Below are 14996 nucleotides of genomic sequence, written 5' to 3' on the forward strand. Positions count from 1 at the left end.
TTCCTTTAGTCGGTGCCCAGTTCGGTTTCAGACGGGCCCACGGCCACGCGGGGCTTCCCGGGGGGCTCAGCGTAGAGAACCCACCTGCCCGTGCAGGAGGCGCGCGTTCGATCCTGGGTGGGGAAGATGCCTCGGAGGACAGCGCGGCAGCCTCCTCCGGTATTCTCGCCTGGAGAATCCCATGGACAGAGGAGCCTGGTGGGCTACGACACAGCGACGAAGCACCAACAGAAGCCACAGGAAGATGGGGCCAAACTCGATGTTTATTCCTCCCCCCTTTCTCCCCGCATCTCTTGCACTGCTCTCTCTGGCACCCATCCAAAGAGCTCATACCGTTCTTCACTCACTCACATTACTGAGAGCCCACGGGCGCCCAAAGATGAAGAGGAGCCTGCGCTCGGCGGCCGGCGGCCTCCGCCTGCCCCTGCCGGCCGGCCGTTGTGATGGCCTGCAGCCCTCCGCCCAGTCTTTGCCCTTCCCCAGCCCTGGGACCATCCCCTGCAGCGCACACACCTGCCCCTGCCCCAGTTTGTCGCGGATGACGTAATCCCTGCATCAGCCCTGATATCCCTGGGCATCAGCCGGGTCTTGGCAGAAAACAGCACTGCACTCCAAAGGGCTTAGCCAATAATTGAATAAAGAGACCGCTCGCAGAGCGGTGCCCAGGGTTCAGGGCAGCAGCCAAGCAAGCGAACAACGCACCCCCAAGGACGAGAAATACAGGAAGCCACGGCGACCCGCAGGCCTGCTGGGGAAATTGTGTAACCGGAGCTCATTGAAGTACTGTGATTACCTGTGGTCACAGAGGACACAGACATCGCTGGTCCCCGGCATGGAAGCCGAGAGAGAAGGAGGGATTACCCTCGGCTGTCTCATCCCCTGCCAGCGCACTTTGGGCTGAATCCCTAAGCTGAAGTGCAAGGACGCCCAAGAGAAATGGTCCACCTGGCAATGGGTCACTCTCCATACTGACAGCTTCATGGCAGTTCCAGAATAAAAATGCCATCAGTTTCAGCTGGGGAGATAGTTTAGGTCAGACCTCTTCACATCAGGCCTTCTGAATAATTAATCCTGCAATTCCTGCTTCTGTGGGTCATGCGGATTGCTCGTCAAAAAGCTAAAATAACGCATTGCAGTTTTGTAGTCTTTTTTTTCTTTCACATTTTATTCCAGTTAGATTGGAAGCAAATCTACAGGGTGACGGATACTTTGCTGATTTGAGTACCTGGACTCCCTAGAACACCTTTAGTTTTAATTTCATAGTAAGCCTCAAAGACAGAGTGCACAAAGATGCGCTGAAGTAAGGCCGACAGTGACCAGAGGGGCACGCCCACGACCGTGAGGGGTCTCTTCCCCACACCTAAGCTGCAGAGATTTGCAGCAGTGCCTCTACTCCTGGCCAAGGGGCAGGGAGCAGAGGGAGGCGGCTCCTGGCTCCATAAGGAGAGAGAGAGGAGGTGGGCAGCAACGGCTTCCTCCCTGCCTTCCAGCAGCAGCGTACCTTCATCCTGATCCATTAGTTGAGATTCTTCCCCGGAGCGCTGCCTTTGCTGCCAGCTCAGCGATTTCCTTCCTTTAGGAGGAAACGTCCTGTTGGCTGAGAAACAACAACGGCTCTTCCACGTGCAGTCCACCTTCGAGTTCAAAAAGCAAGGACGCACACACGTACCCACACGCACGATCCCACTGGCTCCACGCGGGCCTGGTCCTGTCAGACCTGCACCTTCAGCAAGATGAGGAAACCAAATCCCAGCAAAGGCACGCGGCAGGCAGGTCACTGGAGGTGGGGCTCTGTTTCCCCATCTCCCTGACATTCTCTGCTCCCCGCCCAGAATGATAGTTTCTTCAGGAAAGAAGATAAGCAAAGGACTTAATGGTGGACAGGGCCAGTTACAAGGGAGGAATTCGTGTGTTGAGGATGAATGCCCCAGAGCTCTGGTTCTCAGAGTGCCATCCCCAAGGACTTCTCTGGTGGCCCAGGGTTAAGACTCCGTGCTTCCAATGCAGAGGGCACAGGTTCCATCCTTGGTCAGGGATCTAATACCTTACATGCCGGGTGGCATGGCCAAAACATTAAAATAAAGTCCATCTCCTGACCACCACCAGGAGCAGCATCTGGAAACTTGTAATAAATACAAATTCTCAGACCTCAGCCCAGACCTGCTAAATCAGAAACTCTGGGGCAAGGGGAGGTTCAGGAACCCAGGTTTGAAACAGGCCTCCAGGAGATGCTGATGTAGGCCAACGTCTGGAACGTGTGCATTGAAAGAAGTGTGAGTGTGCGTGCATGGTACACGGGAGGGTACACGGGAGGGCACACACATACTGCTGCTGGGACAAGGAGGAGCTGGGAGGGTAGTTCATCGTTTCTGTGAGTCTCAGAGATGCTGCTGAGGGGTAAGTGAAGACCGTAAAAGGCCCTTGAGGCACTGATTGTAGCAGCAAAATACTAGAAGCAACTCATGTGCCCACCGATAGAGGACCGAGCACCTGCGTGATGGTGTATCTGTGCAATGCAACACTACGCAGTGTGAAAAAGAATATGAGGCTTGGGATGCTTTGATATGGAAAAAAATCCAAGCTATATATATATAGAAAGAAAGAAAGAAAAAGTGTAAGTTTATATGTTACTTGGTGTATAAAAATAAGAGACCATTTGCCACAGCATACATGACAAATACTGTATGATTTCACTTCTATGTGGAATTAAATAAAAAACTATGCAGAACAGACAGGTGGTTGCCCTAGGTGGGGGGTGTGGGGTGGGTGAAATGGATGAAAGGGATCAAGAAGTACAAGCCTCCAGTTATATCATATATAAGTCCTGAGGATGTTACTATGGTGATGACAGTTAACACTACTATATTGTATATTTGAAAACTGTAAGAGTATCTCTTAAAGTTTCTCATCACAAGAAAAAAAAAGTGTGACTATGTGAGGTGAGGGATGTTAACTAGATGCATTGTAATAATTTTACTACAAAATATACATGTATCAAATGATCATGTTGTACACCTAACACAAATACAATGTTAAGTGTTGATTATGTCTCAATGAAACTCAAAAAATAGGAGATATAAGAATGTATGTTTGTATTTACTTGTACCTACAAGATACTGTGAACAGATAGACCAAAAACCAATAAGAGAGGCACCAGGGGGAGGGGGGACGTCCCTGGTGGTCCAGTGGTTACGACTCATGCTTGCAAAGCAGGGGCTCTGGGTTGATCGCTGGTACGGGAACTAAGATCCTACAAGCCCCACGGCCAAAGGAAGAACAGAGACAGCAGTAACGGTGGCTGGGGGAACGGGATGAATGGAGGCACAGGTAGAAAGCCAACTTTTCATTGCATTTCCTTTTCCTTTTTAATTGTCAAATCCTGCAAATATATTACCTACTTAGAAAAAGTGAAAATGAATTAAAATGGCCTTAGATGCAATTCAGAAGCAGAAGCACAAGAAGCTGCCCCCCAGGGAGCCAGAATAGTTGGCATTTGACCCAAGGGCAAGTCCGCGCTCTCTCTACAGGATGGGCTGGCGGGGTCCAAGGGAGCCAGGCTCAGCCCACACCCACCGCCTCTCCCCTCCAGCTGCAACCTCCCCAAATGGCCAAGGAGCTTTGGGTGAGTTTAGACTTATTAGTAAGCCCCAGGACCAGCAGTTTTCAGCCTTGGTTTCACATTAAAATCATCTAGGAGGCTTTTAAAAACAATAATGTCCAGGTTGCATTCTGCCCAGATCGGCACCTCTGAGATGGGGCCTGGATGTTGGATTTTTAAATATTTTATTTATTTTAAAGTCTTTGTTGAATTTTTACAATATTGCTTCTGTTTTATGTTTTTTGGGTTTTGGCCATGAGGCATGTAAGATCTTAGCTCCCTGAGCAGGGAGCGAACCCACACCCCCTACAACGGAAGGCAAAGTCTTCACCACTGAACCACTGGGGAAGTCCCGTGGATGTTGCTATTTTGCAAGCTCCTCATTCACATTCCTAAACTCCTGTCTTGGACCTTCTGGGTTGGTTCATTGATCCAGAAAGCCGGGGAAAGGAAGAGAGGATTTCCAGTAGCTTTAAAGAGGAAATACCACAGCCCATCAAACTTGTCAAGATCAAGTCTGAATGCAAATAGTTTTCATCTGACTTAATTAGGGTATGTGATCAACCTGTTTTCTCCTGCTCTGCAGCCCAATTCTTAAACGAAGCCCTGATATTACGAAATCGCCACTAACAAAGTCAGAGCAGCTTCTGAGGATAGAGGACCACGATTTCAGCATGAGGCCTGGCTTTGGAGGTATGAGGCATGCACTCCTGGGGCTTGTCTTCTTTGCAGGTCCTTCTGTCTGTCTGTGGGCAGCATCAGACCAGGGAACCATTCAGCATTGCTCCCTACCCCAATCAGGTCTGCCTAGGTTGTGAACAAGGCCTGGGCCCTCAGCATCATCTGAGCACCTGCCCTGGCCAGCCTGCCTCGGGCTCTGCTGAACGCATTCTTGGGAGGCAGCTGCTGGTTGGTGGTCAGGCCAGCCGAGCTGTCCTCAGGCCACAGCTCCCAACAAGGATGTCTCAGTATTAGGGAGGCTAGTAGCTGGCAGTGGGGACAGTTGCGGTCCAAAGTTGCCTCCTGAAAATGCTCTGAAATAACAATCTTTTTTTTTTAATTGAGTCTTTTAAATTTATTTCTTGATTTGTGGGAGCAGATTTTGAAATTTTCTTAAATGATGCTCACTTTCATAGCTCCTAGAAATGCATAATTTTTTAAATAAAATGTAAAAGTTCTGTCTGCAATATATGTTTAAAAATGCACAATAATCATACCCCTAAAATCACAACTGCATTATCAATTTAATGTGAAATACCAATCTTGGACTAAATTTGTTCTTATCCTGGAGCTGGCAGACAGAACTCTGGGCCCATGTCCTAGGGTAGAGTGTGGTCTGCTGAGTTTAATTAAATGAAAATTGTTTAGAAAATAATGATTTAGTGCCAGAGCCCTTTGAAGCTTAGCATGCAGCTGCCAGGTTTCAGGTTTCTTAGCATCAAATAGGGTTTTCATTCCTATGAGTTTTGTGTTTTTTTTCCCCCTGGGAAAAAAATATTTATTTCAGAAATCATTCTCATGCCTTTTATTTCTTCCAGTCACTTTTGCCTAAAGGATAACAGGTTCCAGAAGGCAGTCTTTATTCAGTCCTTAATCTGCTGCTGTTGGGCCCAAAGTCATCTTTTCACTCTGTGATGATGTTCCACGATGATATTCTCTGCGGATGTTCCATGCCTGTCCTGTACACCTGAAAGCAAGGGAGGAAAAGAGGCGGCAATCTACTTCCCTGATAATTCTTTCTTTTTATAAATATTAAGTTTTTATGGCCTAGAAATGCCCCTCAAATATAATGTTTTCACATCCACCCAGTGTATCACATCCCCCATGGAGGCGACTCCATCATCTAGCAAAGATGCAGATCGGCACCTTGGCAAACGTTTTGAATATGACCTTGATTCTAATTCACCAAGCAGGGCCTTTCTCCTGGCCAGAGACACTGGCTTCCAAGATGAAAGAGGGTGCAAAATCAGGAGGTAAATACAAAAATTAAAAAACGTGTGACTTCATGTTGAGGAGTAACTCTTTAGATGGGACCCAACGTTGACTCAAGTCTCATCGTTCCTTTAAATGATCATATGTAACCAAAGACAAATGCTTTGTATTAACTTCCTCATTTCAGAATCACCTGACTGATTCAAAACGAAAAGAAATTTTTTTTTTTTTTTGCCTTAGTTGGAATATTCCAGGGAGCGAGCCCATGATGCCACACTTTAATCTCTGGTTTGACTCTAGCCTGGCATGTGGGACACCAAGCCTTCAAATCTGAACGTTAGGAGAAATACTCCTTATGCCTGACTCATTCAAAGTCAGAGTTCAAGTAAAGAGTAAACCTCTTGCCACACTCTGTCCCCAGGGCCGGCCATTCCTGTGGGCGTGGACGTGCAGGTGGAAAGCTTGGACAGTATCTCGGAGGTGGACATGGTAAGTGCTTCTCTGACCAGGGCTGCGGATGGGGGGTTCCCTCAGGCCCTGCGCTGGTCCAGGAACTCCACATACCAGAATTCCCCAGGCTCACCACTCCCGGCAGTGGGAATTCACACACTCGTTTTACAGGCAGCTCAGGGAGGTTGAGACACCTGCTCAAAGCTGCCCAGCTGGTGTGAAACAGCCGCACGACAGACATGATCGTCCCCACCCCAGGGTCCAGCGCCCCCGGGCTGTGTTCTCTGGGCAAATGCCGTCCAGCACAAATGGCGGGATCCAAGAGCCAGACACAAGCTACTCCTGTGGTCTCCGTGTCTGGCTGTGAAAATGCAGAAAAAGCTCTGTTTTTCTTTTTCAAATGGGCTTAGATTGACAAATAGAACATTCTACAACTCCTTGACTGACAGGACCTTTTAGAAACTTGTCTTAGCTGGGGAGAGGCAGAGCTGAGACTAGCCTTCTGGCATGAGCAGTTTAGTGGCAAACCCACTCCAGCATTCCTGCCTGGAAAGCTCCATGGACAGAGCAGCCTGGTGGGCTACAGCTAATGGGGCCGCAAAGAGTCAGACACGACTGAGCATACACAGACACCAAGGAAATACAAGAAAAGAGTGGGGGCACTCTCTGATGGTCCAGGGCTTAGGACTCCACACGTTAACTACTGAGGGCCTGAGTTCAATTCCTGGTCAGGGAATGAAGATCCTGCAAGCCTATATGTGTGCGTGTGTGTGCGTGTGTGCATGTGTGTGTGCACGTGCATGTGTGTGCGCGCGAGTGTGCGTGTGTGCACACGCGTGTGTGTGTGTGTGTGTGTGCCTGCTAGGTCGTTTCAGTCATGTCCAGCTCTGTGAGACCCCATGGACTGCAACCCGCCAGGCTCCTCTGTCCATGGGATTCTCCAGGCAAGAATACTGGAGTGGGTTGCCATACCCTCCTTCCGGGGATCTTCCTGACCCAGGAATCGAACTTGCATCTCCTGGGTTTACCTGTATTGGCAGGCAGGTTCTTTACCACTAGCACCACCTGGGAAACCCACATATATATATATATATATATATATATATATATAGTGGTGTCAAAAAAATTATCTTTATCTATATAAGAAGAGGGTGGAGAGGTGAGACAGGGAAAAGGAAGGAAAAAAAAATGTTCATGTCATCAAATCAGGTCTATGTGAGAATCAGTCCCTTTGGGCTTCTCTGGGAGTCAGCAAAAAGTTCACCTCAGGATTGTCCCCACTCTGGGTCCGGAGAGCTGGGTTACCCACCCCCTTACCCATCCCCAGCCCCGCTCCCTGGCTGAGGGCTGCTTCCGGCACTAACTCTCAGGCTGGCAGGTGGCCCTGTGTGTGGGCAGGCTGCCCTCAGGCTGGGGTCCCAGCACTGGCGGGAGCAGCCTTCTGCAAGCAGAGGCATGCACCCAGGGGTGGGGTGGGGTGGGGTGGGAATCAGGCCCCCTCTGTAGGGCCTCCTGCTGAGTCCCGCATGCAGGGTTCCCTCCCTCCCGAGGCAGCAGAGACTAGAAGCCAGGCCTCCCTGGGCTCAGCTCACCCCCCAGCCTGGGGGTGGGGGTGCAGGATGCCCTGCGATCCCCCGGCCGGTCACTGTGGGCTCCCCCCCCGCCCCTGGTCCCAGGACTTCACGATGACGCTCTACCTGCGGCATTACTGGAAGGACGAGCGGCTATCCTTCCCGAGCACCAACAACCTCAGCATGACCTTTGACGGCCGGCTGGTGAAGAAGATCTGGGTCCCCGATATGTTCTTCGTGCACTCCAAGCGCTCCTTCATCCACGACACCACCACAGACAACGTGATGCTTCGGGTCCAGCCCGACGGCAAAGTGCTCTACAGCCTCAGGTGAGCCTTCCCGGCCTCCTTCCAGGCCTCCTCCCCTGCATCCTCTTAACCCCGAAGCTGGGAAGAAGTGCAACTCGTTTGTCAACAAGAGAGTCATCGCCCCACCACAGCGCTTTGGCTTTGGGCTTGAACAGTCAACTTCTGACTTTCCAGGGGCTCTGATTTTCCAACATCAGGAAAACCTACCTCTACACATGAGTAAACCTTTTAAAGGATTATTTCTCCTTGAAAATACATTTGGGGAAATTTCTCATACGTATGCTTATGATTTAGGCCCTGTTCAAGTTCAATTTCAAGTGTTTAATGAAGCTTTTGTTTCTCTAGTAGGAGTCAGAAAAGTAGATAATGTAATTCTTCACAAAGACCTGCCTCCTTTGACCTCTCTGATTCCCATTTTGGGGTTTTGCTTTAAAAAAAAAAAAAAGTTGTTTACCTCACCTGGTCAGCTTAGACATTTTTTTAAATCCCCTCTCACCAGAGTGTCCTCCTTGAGAGACTATGGGGACCCCAGGCCACTTGAGGATTTTAAATGGTATTTTGAGCATCACTTTAAAAACATAAAGAATAAAATCACAAGCTCAGATGATTTAGAAATGTTTTTTCCTTCTTTTTTTTCTTTTCCTCCTTCCTTCCTTTCATTCATTCAATCTTTCTGTACAGTTGATTTACAATATCACATTAATTTCAGGTGTATGACATAGTGATTCAGTGTGTGTATAGACTATACTCCATTCCAGTTATTATAAAATATTGGCTATGTGCCCTGTGCTGAAGAGTAGCCTTAGAAATGTTTAACTGCTCATTAAGCACTGACCTGGATAACCTTCCCTTAGCACAGACATCGCAGTGGGGCTTTCCCTGTGGGCCCCCTTGAGAAAACCTTGGTGCCCACCTCCCCCCGGAGCACGTGTAGAATGAGCCGCAGGCCTTCACGGAGCAGCGCCTCAGCTACTGGCTGAGATCTACTCCTTCTGAGCTGTGCTGAGAGTGCGTTTCAGTTTTACAGGCTTTATTTTGGTAAAGCTGAATCCACACACCAGTGTCTAAGTAGGGAGTGCCTGCATCTTTAGAGTCAGAGATGGCAATGTTGAAGCTGAATCCCTGCCCCTAAAGAATATCTATAGTAATCTTTCATTGCTGCCTCCTGGCTTAGAATCTAAGCAGTTAGGTACCAGACTCAGAGATTTACTTCTGTTTTTAACAGAACTTTAATTTTTAATAATGGTTATGTTTGGGACTTCCTTGGTGGTCCAATGATTAAGACTCTGAGCTTCCAATGCAAGGGGGGATCTATTCTTGATCAGGGAACTAAGATCCCACATGCTGAGCAGCAAAGCCAAAAAAAAAAAAAAAAAATTATGTTTAACAAGTGGCTTGTAAACTTCTGATAGTCTAGCAGTCAGGTCTCATGAACTGGTGGAGGTCCGGTCCGGCACTATTGAACGTGACATCAGAGGCAGAAGAGAGGAAAGAAGTGGAAAACCTTTGTTTATTCAGCATCAAAGTTGTCAGTGAGTCTCCAGGTGCCTAAAAACATATAATTTGATTTTTCATTGCAAATGAAATTATGGGTTTGTTTAAGAGAGAAGTAAAGAGGTCTAAGTTAGTGAGGACTATTACTTTGAGATTTATTTGGTGGAAAACACGGAGGAGCTGGGTACTGTCACCTCTGTCAACAGCAGATCTACACTAAATCAGTACTAATATGTTGCCCTCCGCCTCATCCATACTCACTGATCCATTCAATAGAACGTGTTCATATTAAGTTTGGCCCCCAGAGCTGTGCAGATAAAAACCCTGTCAGGTCTTGTCTTAAGCTCTGGGCACATAAATATGAATAACATAAAGTTGGTGAGCTTAGCATGATGCAGTCTAGTGGGGGAGACCTGCAGGAACCAAAGGATCGATGCAGAGAGAGGTACGGACACCAGGGAGGGGTGGGCGGGGAGCAGCAGGTAACAGGATGCTGAAGTTTCCTAGGCATCAAGAAACGATATCAAGTGAAATTCACAAATGAGATGCTCCATCACACTAGGTGGATTGAAAAATCAATTCCATGGTTCCTGAATTCCCAGTCAGTTTCAAGATTTGAGAGTCAATGATTGTTGGGAGGAAGAGATTGTTCTTGGGAGAGAGCTGTGGGCATGCCATTTGCTGGACTGCACGGGACACTTGTGCCTATGGTTGGGGGACACTGCAGTTAGAGGCTGAGAGGAGAGCTGTCTAACCACCGAGGGCAGAGCTAGGAGGAGTTTTGGCCGTGATGGGGCCAGTCTGCACGCCCAGGCTTGTTGGGAATAGTTCAGCATGTGGGGCATGGAGAGTGGTGAGCCAAGAGATGGAGTGGAAGATGCTGCTGGAGGATGGAGGTGCCCCGCGGCGGGAATGAAGGACCTGGGGAAAAAGTCTCAGCTTCAACCACATAGTGGTCCCAGAGAGCTCGAAACCACCTCACCAGAGAACCATCCCCCTCTTATCTCCCTTCTACCTATGTAGGAGGTGATAGAGACGGGCAGACACTGACCACTCAAATGCCAACTCTGTGCCTTAGCTGGGAAGGGGGAGCAGAAGTCTCAATGTGAATGAAGTCTGAAGTGTCGATACCTTGGACCAAAATTCTTTGTTTCTGAACTGAGATATGTTTGGTTACTTCTGAGGGTTTTGAGCGCATGTTACATGAGCGGTGTAAGCAGGAAAATCTCAGGACCGGCCAAGCGTCCAAGTGAAGATGCTCTAGATGAAATAATTTAAAAGGACTTGAGGGAAACAAGCGTGGGTGAGATTACACCACATGCGCTGCTTGTTCAATGCTTGGGCTACAAGTGGAGAAGCACCAAGTCAGGGTGCCAAGAACAAGCCTGATGAGGTCTGTGACTCTAAAACGCCTGTTCCTGCATCAACTGGCAACAGAGAGAAGGGCTATTTAATGCTTTTGTTCATAGCAAAACCTACCTGCATTTGACATCTGACGTCCCCAAAGCTTGCCACAAGTGTCCCCAAGCTTAGCTCCCAGTTTCTTTCTTGCTGGTGACGCCATCAGGTGTGGCTTTGCTGGTGACGCCATCAGGTGTGGCTGTGCTGGTGATGTGCCCACAGAGATGCGAGCCCACCCGTTAGGTGTCCAGGTCAGAGGCTGGCCCGACCACTCCCAGAAAACATCCCGTGTATCGGTATTCCCAGGAGAGACAAGATGATCCAGCCGCTAACAATACAAGGTCCCTCCCAGACCACAACACTCAAATGGACTGAGGAAAATAAGGCAAATATCTGGATAACTGAGTTTCAAAAAAGCTCTTTCCCTTGAAATCTCCATTTAAAAGTGATTTTTCTTTTTGGCCATGAATTATCCAGATAATTTTCATAACTTATACATAGCCAATTATCTGTGGCTGAAGGAAAAATAGGATGTTCACTAGCTAATGACTGGTAATCATACCCTGCCATGGAATTTCCCACTGGGTGGGAGATCTTTCTTTATGACTAACAATCTGTATTTGCTTATTCTTTGATGCAAAAGTGAATTTTCCTGTGTAAACTCTGAAGCAAAACCATTAGATGCCAGCAAGTGCTTGCATGTTGATGCATAAGATCTTCCAGTGTTTTTCCATTACTATGATCTCCATGTAATTATCCACTCAGAACACCTGCGCCCACTAGTAGATGTTATTATCAGTATAGAAATATCAACATTGTAAAAAAAATAAAGTACCTAATTTGGCAACTGGCATAAATACTTCATGAATATTATTGTAAAAACTTTGTACACAAATACTGAATGTCAGTAAAATCAAGAAAAGAAGAATTTGAATGAATCTGAAACAGGAGAGCAATATACTCCTATGGTTTCTTTTAAGAAACCATATGAGTTGTGGTTTCACATTGTTTTATTTTTTATTTTTAATTTCAGAAGTGGCTCTTTTAAAAAAATGTTTATTGAATTTGTTATACTACTGCTTCTGTTTTATGTTTTGATTTTCTGGCCACAAGGCATGTGGGGTCTTCGCTCCCTGACCAGGGGTTGAGCCTGTAGCCCCTCCACTGGATGGTGAAATCTTAATCATGGGACCACAAAAGAAGTCCCCACATTGTTTTATCGATGGAGACCATTGCTTCTCTAAAATGCTTGCATGCAATGGGGGTTAGCGGAGTCATTGTTGGCCCCATGGTGAGCCTGGGGTTAAACATAAACACCCAAGAGTACCCCAGAGTGGAAATCACACATAAGCTGCCTGGTTCTCTAGGTCCTGGCACACTGCTTGAGAACTATAAGAAGGCAGTTATATGGAGAAGGAAATGGCAACCCACTCCAGTGTTCTTGCCTGGAGAATCCCAGGGACGGGGGAGCCTGGTGGGCTGCCGTCTATGGGGTCGCACAGAGTCGGACACGGCTGAAGTGACTTAGCAGCAGCAGCAGCAGCATACAAACAAAAATATCATATTTATGTATGCATAGATATCAGAATTTCAATTATATGATGTCAAAAAGAAGTCAAAACAAAAGCATGCTGTATAGGGACTATACTAAGAATGCCACAAGAATACCACAGAAATTATTGAAATCAGACTCTGGAAGGTGGTTATACACGGAGGGGAAAAAGGTGTGACTGAGAAGAAACTTTTGAGAAATTTGCACAATGCAGGCAATATTCTATTTTCATGTACATCTTGGAGGTGATTTCTTTTGTATTCACTTTATATTTTCTGTCCATACCAGTTTTGCTTCATATATGTTTTGTATTTGCTCTGTTTTGTATATTGCTTTCTTTGTGAAGAGTCTATAAGTTTTTAAGTAGAGAAAATTATTCTCAATTGGATAATTGGGAATTTGCTAATTTACTGGTTGGGGAGGTATATTGGTTTCTTGGGGCTGCTTTTAGAAAGTGCTGAAAATTGTGGGGGTTAAAACAAGAGGAAATTGCTCACTCACAATTCTGGAAGTTAGAAATCAAAAATCAAGGTGTGGGCAGGCTCATGCTCTTCCTGAAGGCTCTAGGGGAGACATTTTTCTTGGCTTTTCCTGGCTTCTTTGGGTTGCCAGCAATCCTTGGCATTCATGGCTTGCAGCTGCATCATGGCCTGTGTCTTCACGTGGTTGTCTTCCTTCTCTGTCTGTTTCTTGGTCCAAAGTCTCATCTTCTTATGAAAATAGCAGTTGTATTAGATTTAGGGTCCCTTCTAATCCAGTAGGACCTCATTTTTTTATTAAGATTTTTTTATGTGGATCATTATTTTAAGTCTTTATTGAATTTGTTACAATATCTCTTCTGTTGTTTATGTCCTGGTTTTGGCTGTGAGGCTGTGGGATCTTTGTGACCCAGTCAGGGATGAAACCCTCAGTCCCTGCACTGGAAGGTGAAGTCTCAATGACTGGACCACCAGGAAAGTCCCCAGTATGGCCTCAGCTTAATTTATTACATCTGCAAAGACACTATTTCCAAATAAGGTCACATTCTGAGGTTCTGGGGTGACATGAATTTTGGAGGGATACTGTTCAATCCAGTATATGGGTACACAGTTTAATAAGTTCATGAGGTTTTATAAATTATGATTTGTAAGCAGCAATATTAAGTCTTAATTAACAACTCACTTCTAAATCATGAGCCACAGAACTTGGCCCAAGGTTTGAAATCTTTCCAAACCAAGGTAAAACACACATATCTAAACTAGGGAAAGCAAATTTGATCTGGGTGTCTTGAGCAAGTAGTTATATGGAAATTGCGTTATGGTGCAATTCTCTGTGGAAACAAGACCAAAAGTGATAGATAGCAACTTTTTTATTGAGGATTAAAATCAAAATTGTGTTTTTCATTGCCTGAATCTAGCTCAGAGGAGTTTTAGTTCTGTTAATCACTGAATCTATCAGAAGGAACACTCTACCACTAATTCTTTATAAATCAATTGCTCAAAATTAGATAAACATATTTTATACCGAAAAATCCCAGAGATATTTAATGTGTAGTTAATAACAATCTGAATATTTGAATATTCTTCTTTTTTGGGTTACAGCTATCTTTTTGTCCTTTATATTAGAGTAAGCATTGGACTTCAACATAATTTATGTGTTCTTGATGTCCATTAAATAATAATCATGACTAACATTCACATTTTGGGGTAATATATGACCTCTTTTAATCTAAATATATAACAGGATTGTTTTCTCTAAAATAGGTTAGATAACATTTTCTTTGCAATCCTTTAAATTTTTGTGTTCACAGTCTGTCAGCTTTCCATTAGTATCTGGAATGTTGTTTCTCAAAACTTTTAAAATATTGAAATATGAGATTTGAGTCAGAAAATGTGAGTAATTAATTATCTCCAAAACCAAATTGGGCTTATGCTGTATCTCCTTAGTAGCTCAGCGCACAAAGGAAAACACAGTGCTTTGTGAGCAGAGTAGGAAAGAGGAATGATAAATCTGGCTTCATTTCAAAGTTTAAAAAATTAAAAAAAAATTTGGCTCCTGGCAGAATCAAAGGCCTGAATTATATTCAAAATATCATAGAACGCTAAAACTGGAAATTGTCTTACAAATCATTATCTAATTCAATCCTTTCATTTAACGGATGAGGAACCTGAAACCCAGAGAGAATTAATACCATGCTTAAGTCTTCCCAGCTAGCCAGGCATCGTTCTGCTTTGTTCTATCTGTAGGACCCAAATGAATAGATTTGTAAGCACCCCTGCTTTCCCAAACACCCGGATCCATTAATGTCCTGGTTTAAAGTTCAAGAAGACCTGCAGTATTAATACCTAGTGTGATATTGTTGGCAGCCTTAGGGATTGTTCAGATGTGGTGAGGTGAGTGGTCACAAGTGAAAAATTAGGTTTATATAGATGTTTATCTTTCATCCTTTACAGTACCATCCTGTCTTTATTTATATTATTTTAAATAGATGCTAATGAGAGCCTATACCTTATGATTTTTAACTGTTTTGGAGTCCCATGAATAATTATGGATGAATGTGGCTAATTGTCTTTAGAGTGAAAGTAAAATATTAAAAATTTACTTTAATCAAAAAAAAAAAAAAAAAGAAGGCAGTTATATTGGGAGGAAGAGAGGCCTTTTCTTTTTGTTTTACCATTTTGCACTTGTGTGTTGCAGCCTCCGCACACTGG

The 14996-nt window shown here is 45.5% G+C and overlaps 1 protein-coding gene across 3 annotated transcripts in view; it reads left to right on the plus strand.

The window, feature by feature from the left end:
- Positions 1-14996, plus strand: part of GABRR1 (gamma-aminobutyric acid type A receptor subunit rho1) — a 49049-nt gene that overhangs the window by 23540 nt on the left and 10513 nt on the right. For 2 of the 3 annotated variants that reach the window (XM_061131428.1, XM_061131427.1), the window contains 4 exons: positions 4185-4291; positions 5512-5571; positions 5952-6019; positions 7657-7880. In XM_061131428.1, coding sequence (XP_060987411.1) covers positions 4185-4291; positions 5512-5571; positions 5952-6019; positions 7657-7880 — 459 coding nt within the window. The remainder of the gene's footprint in view (positions 1-4184; positions 4292-5511; positions 5572-5951; positions 6020-7656; positions 7881-14996) is intronic. The other variant, XM_061131429.1, reaches the window with a different exon arrangement.

The sequence above is a fragment of the Dama dama genome, chromosome 28 (genome assembly GCF_033118175.1).
Source record: "Dama dama isolate Ldn47 chromosome 28, ASM3311817v1, whole genome shotgun sequence".
In the NCBI taxonomy this organism is placed as follows: domain Eukaryota; kingdom Metazoa; phylum Chordata; class Mammalia; order Artiodactyla; family Cervidae; genus Dama; species Dama dama.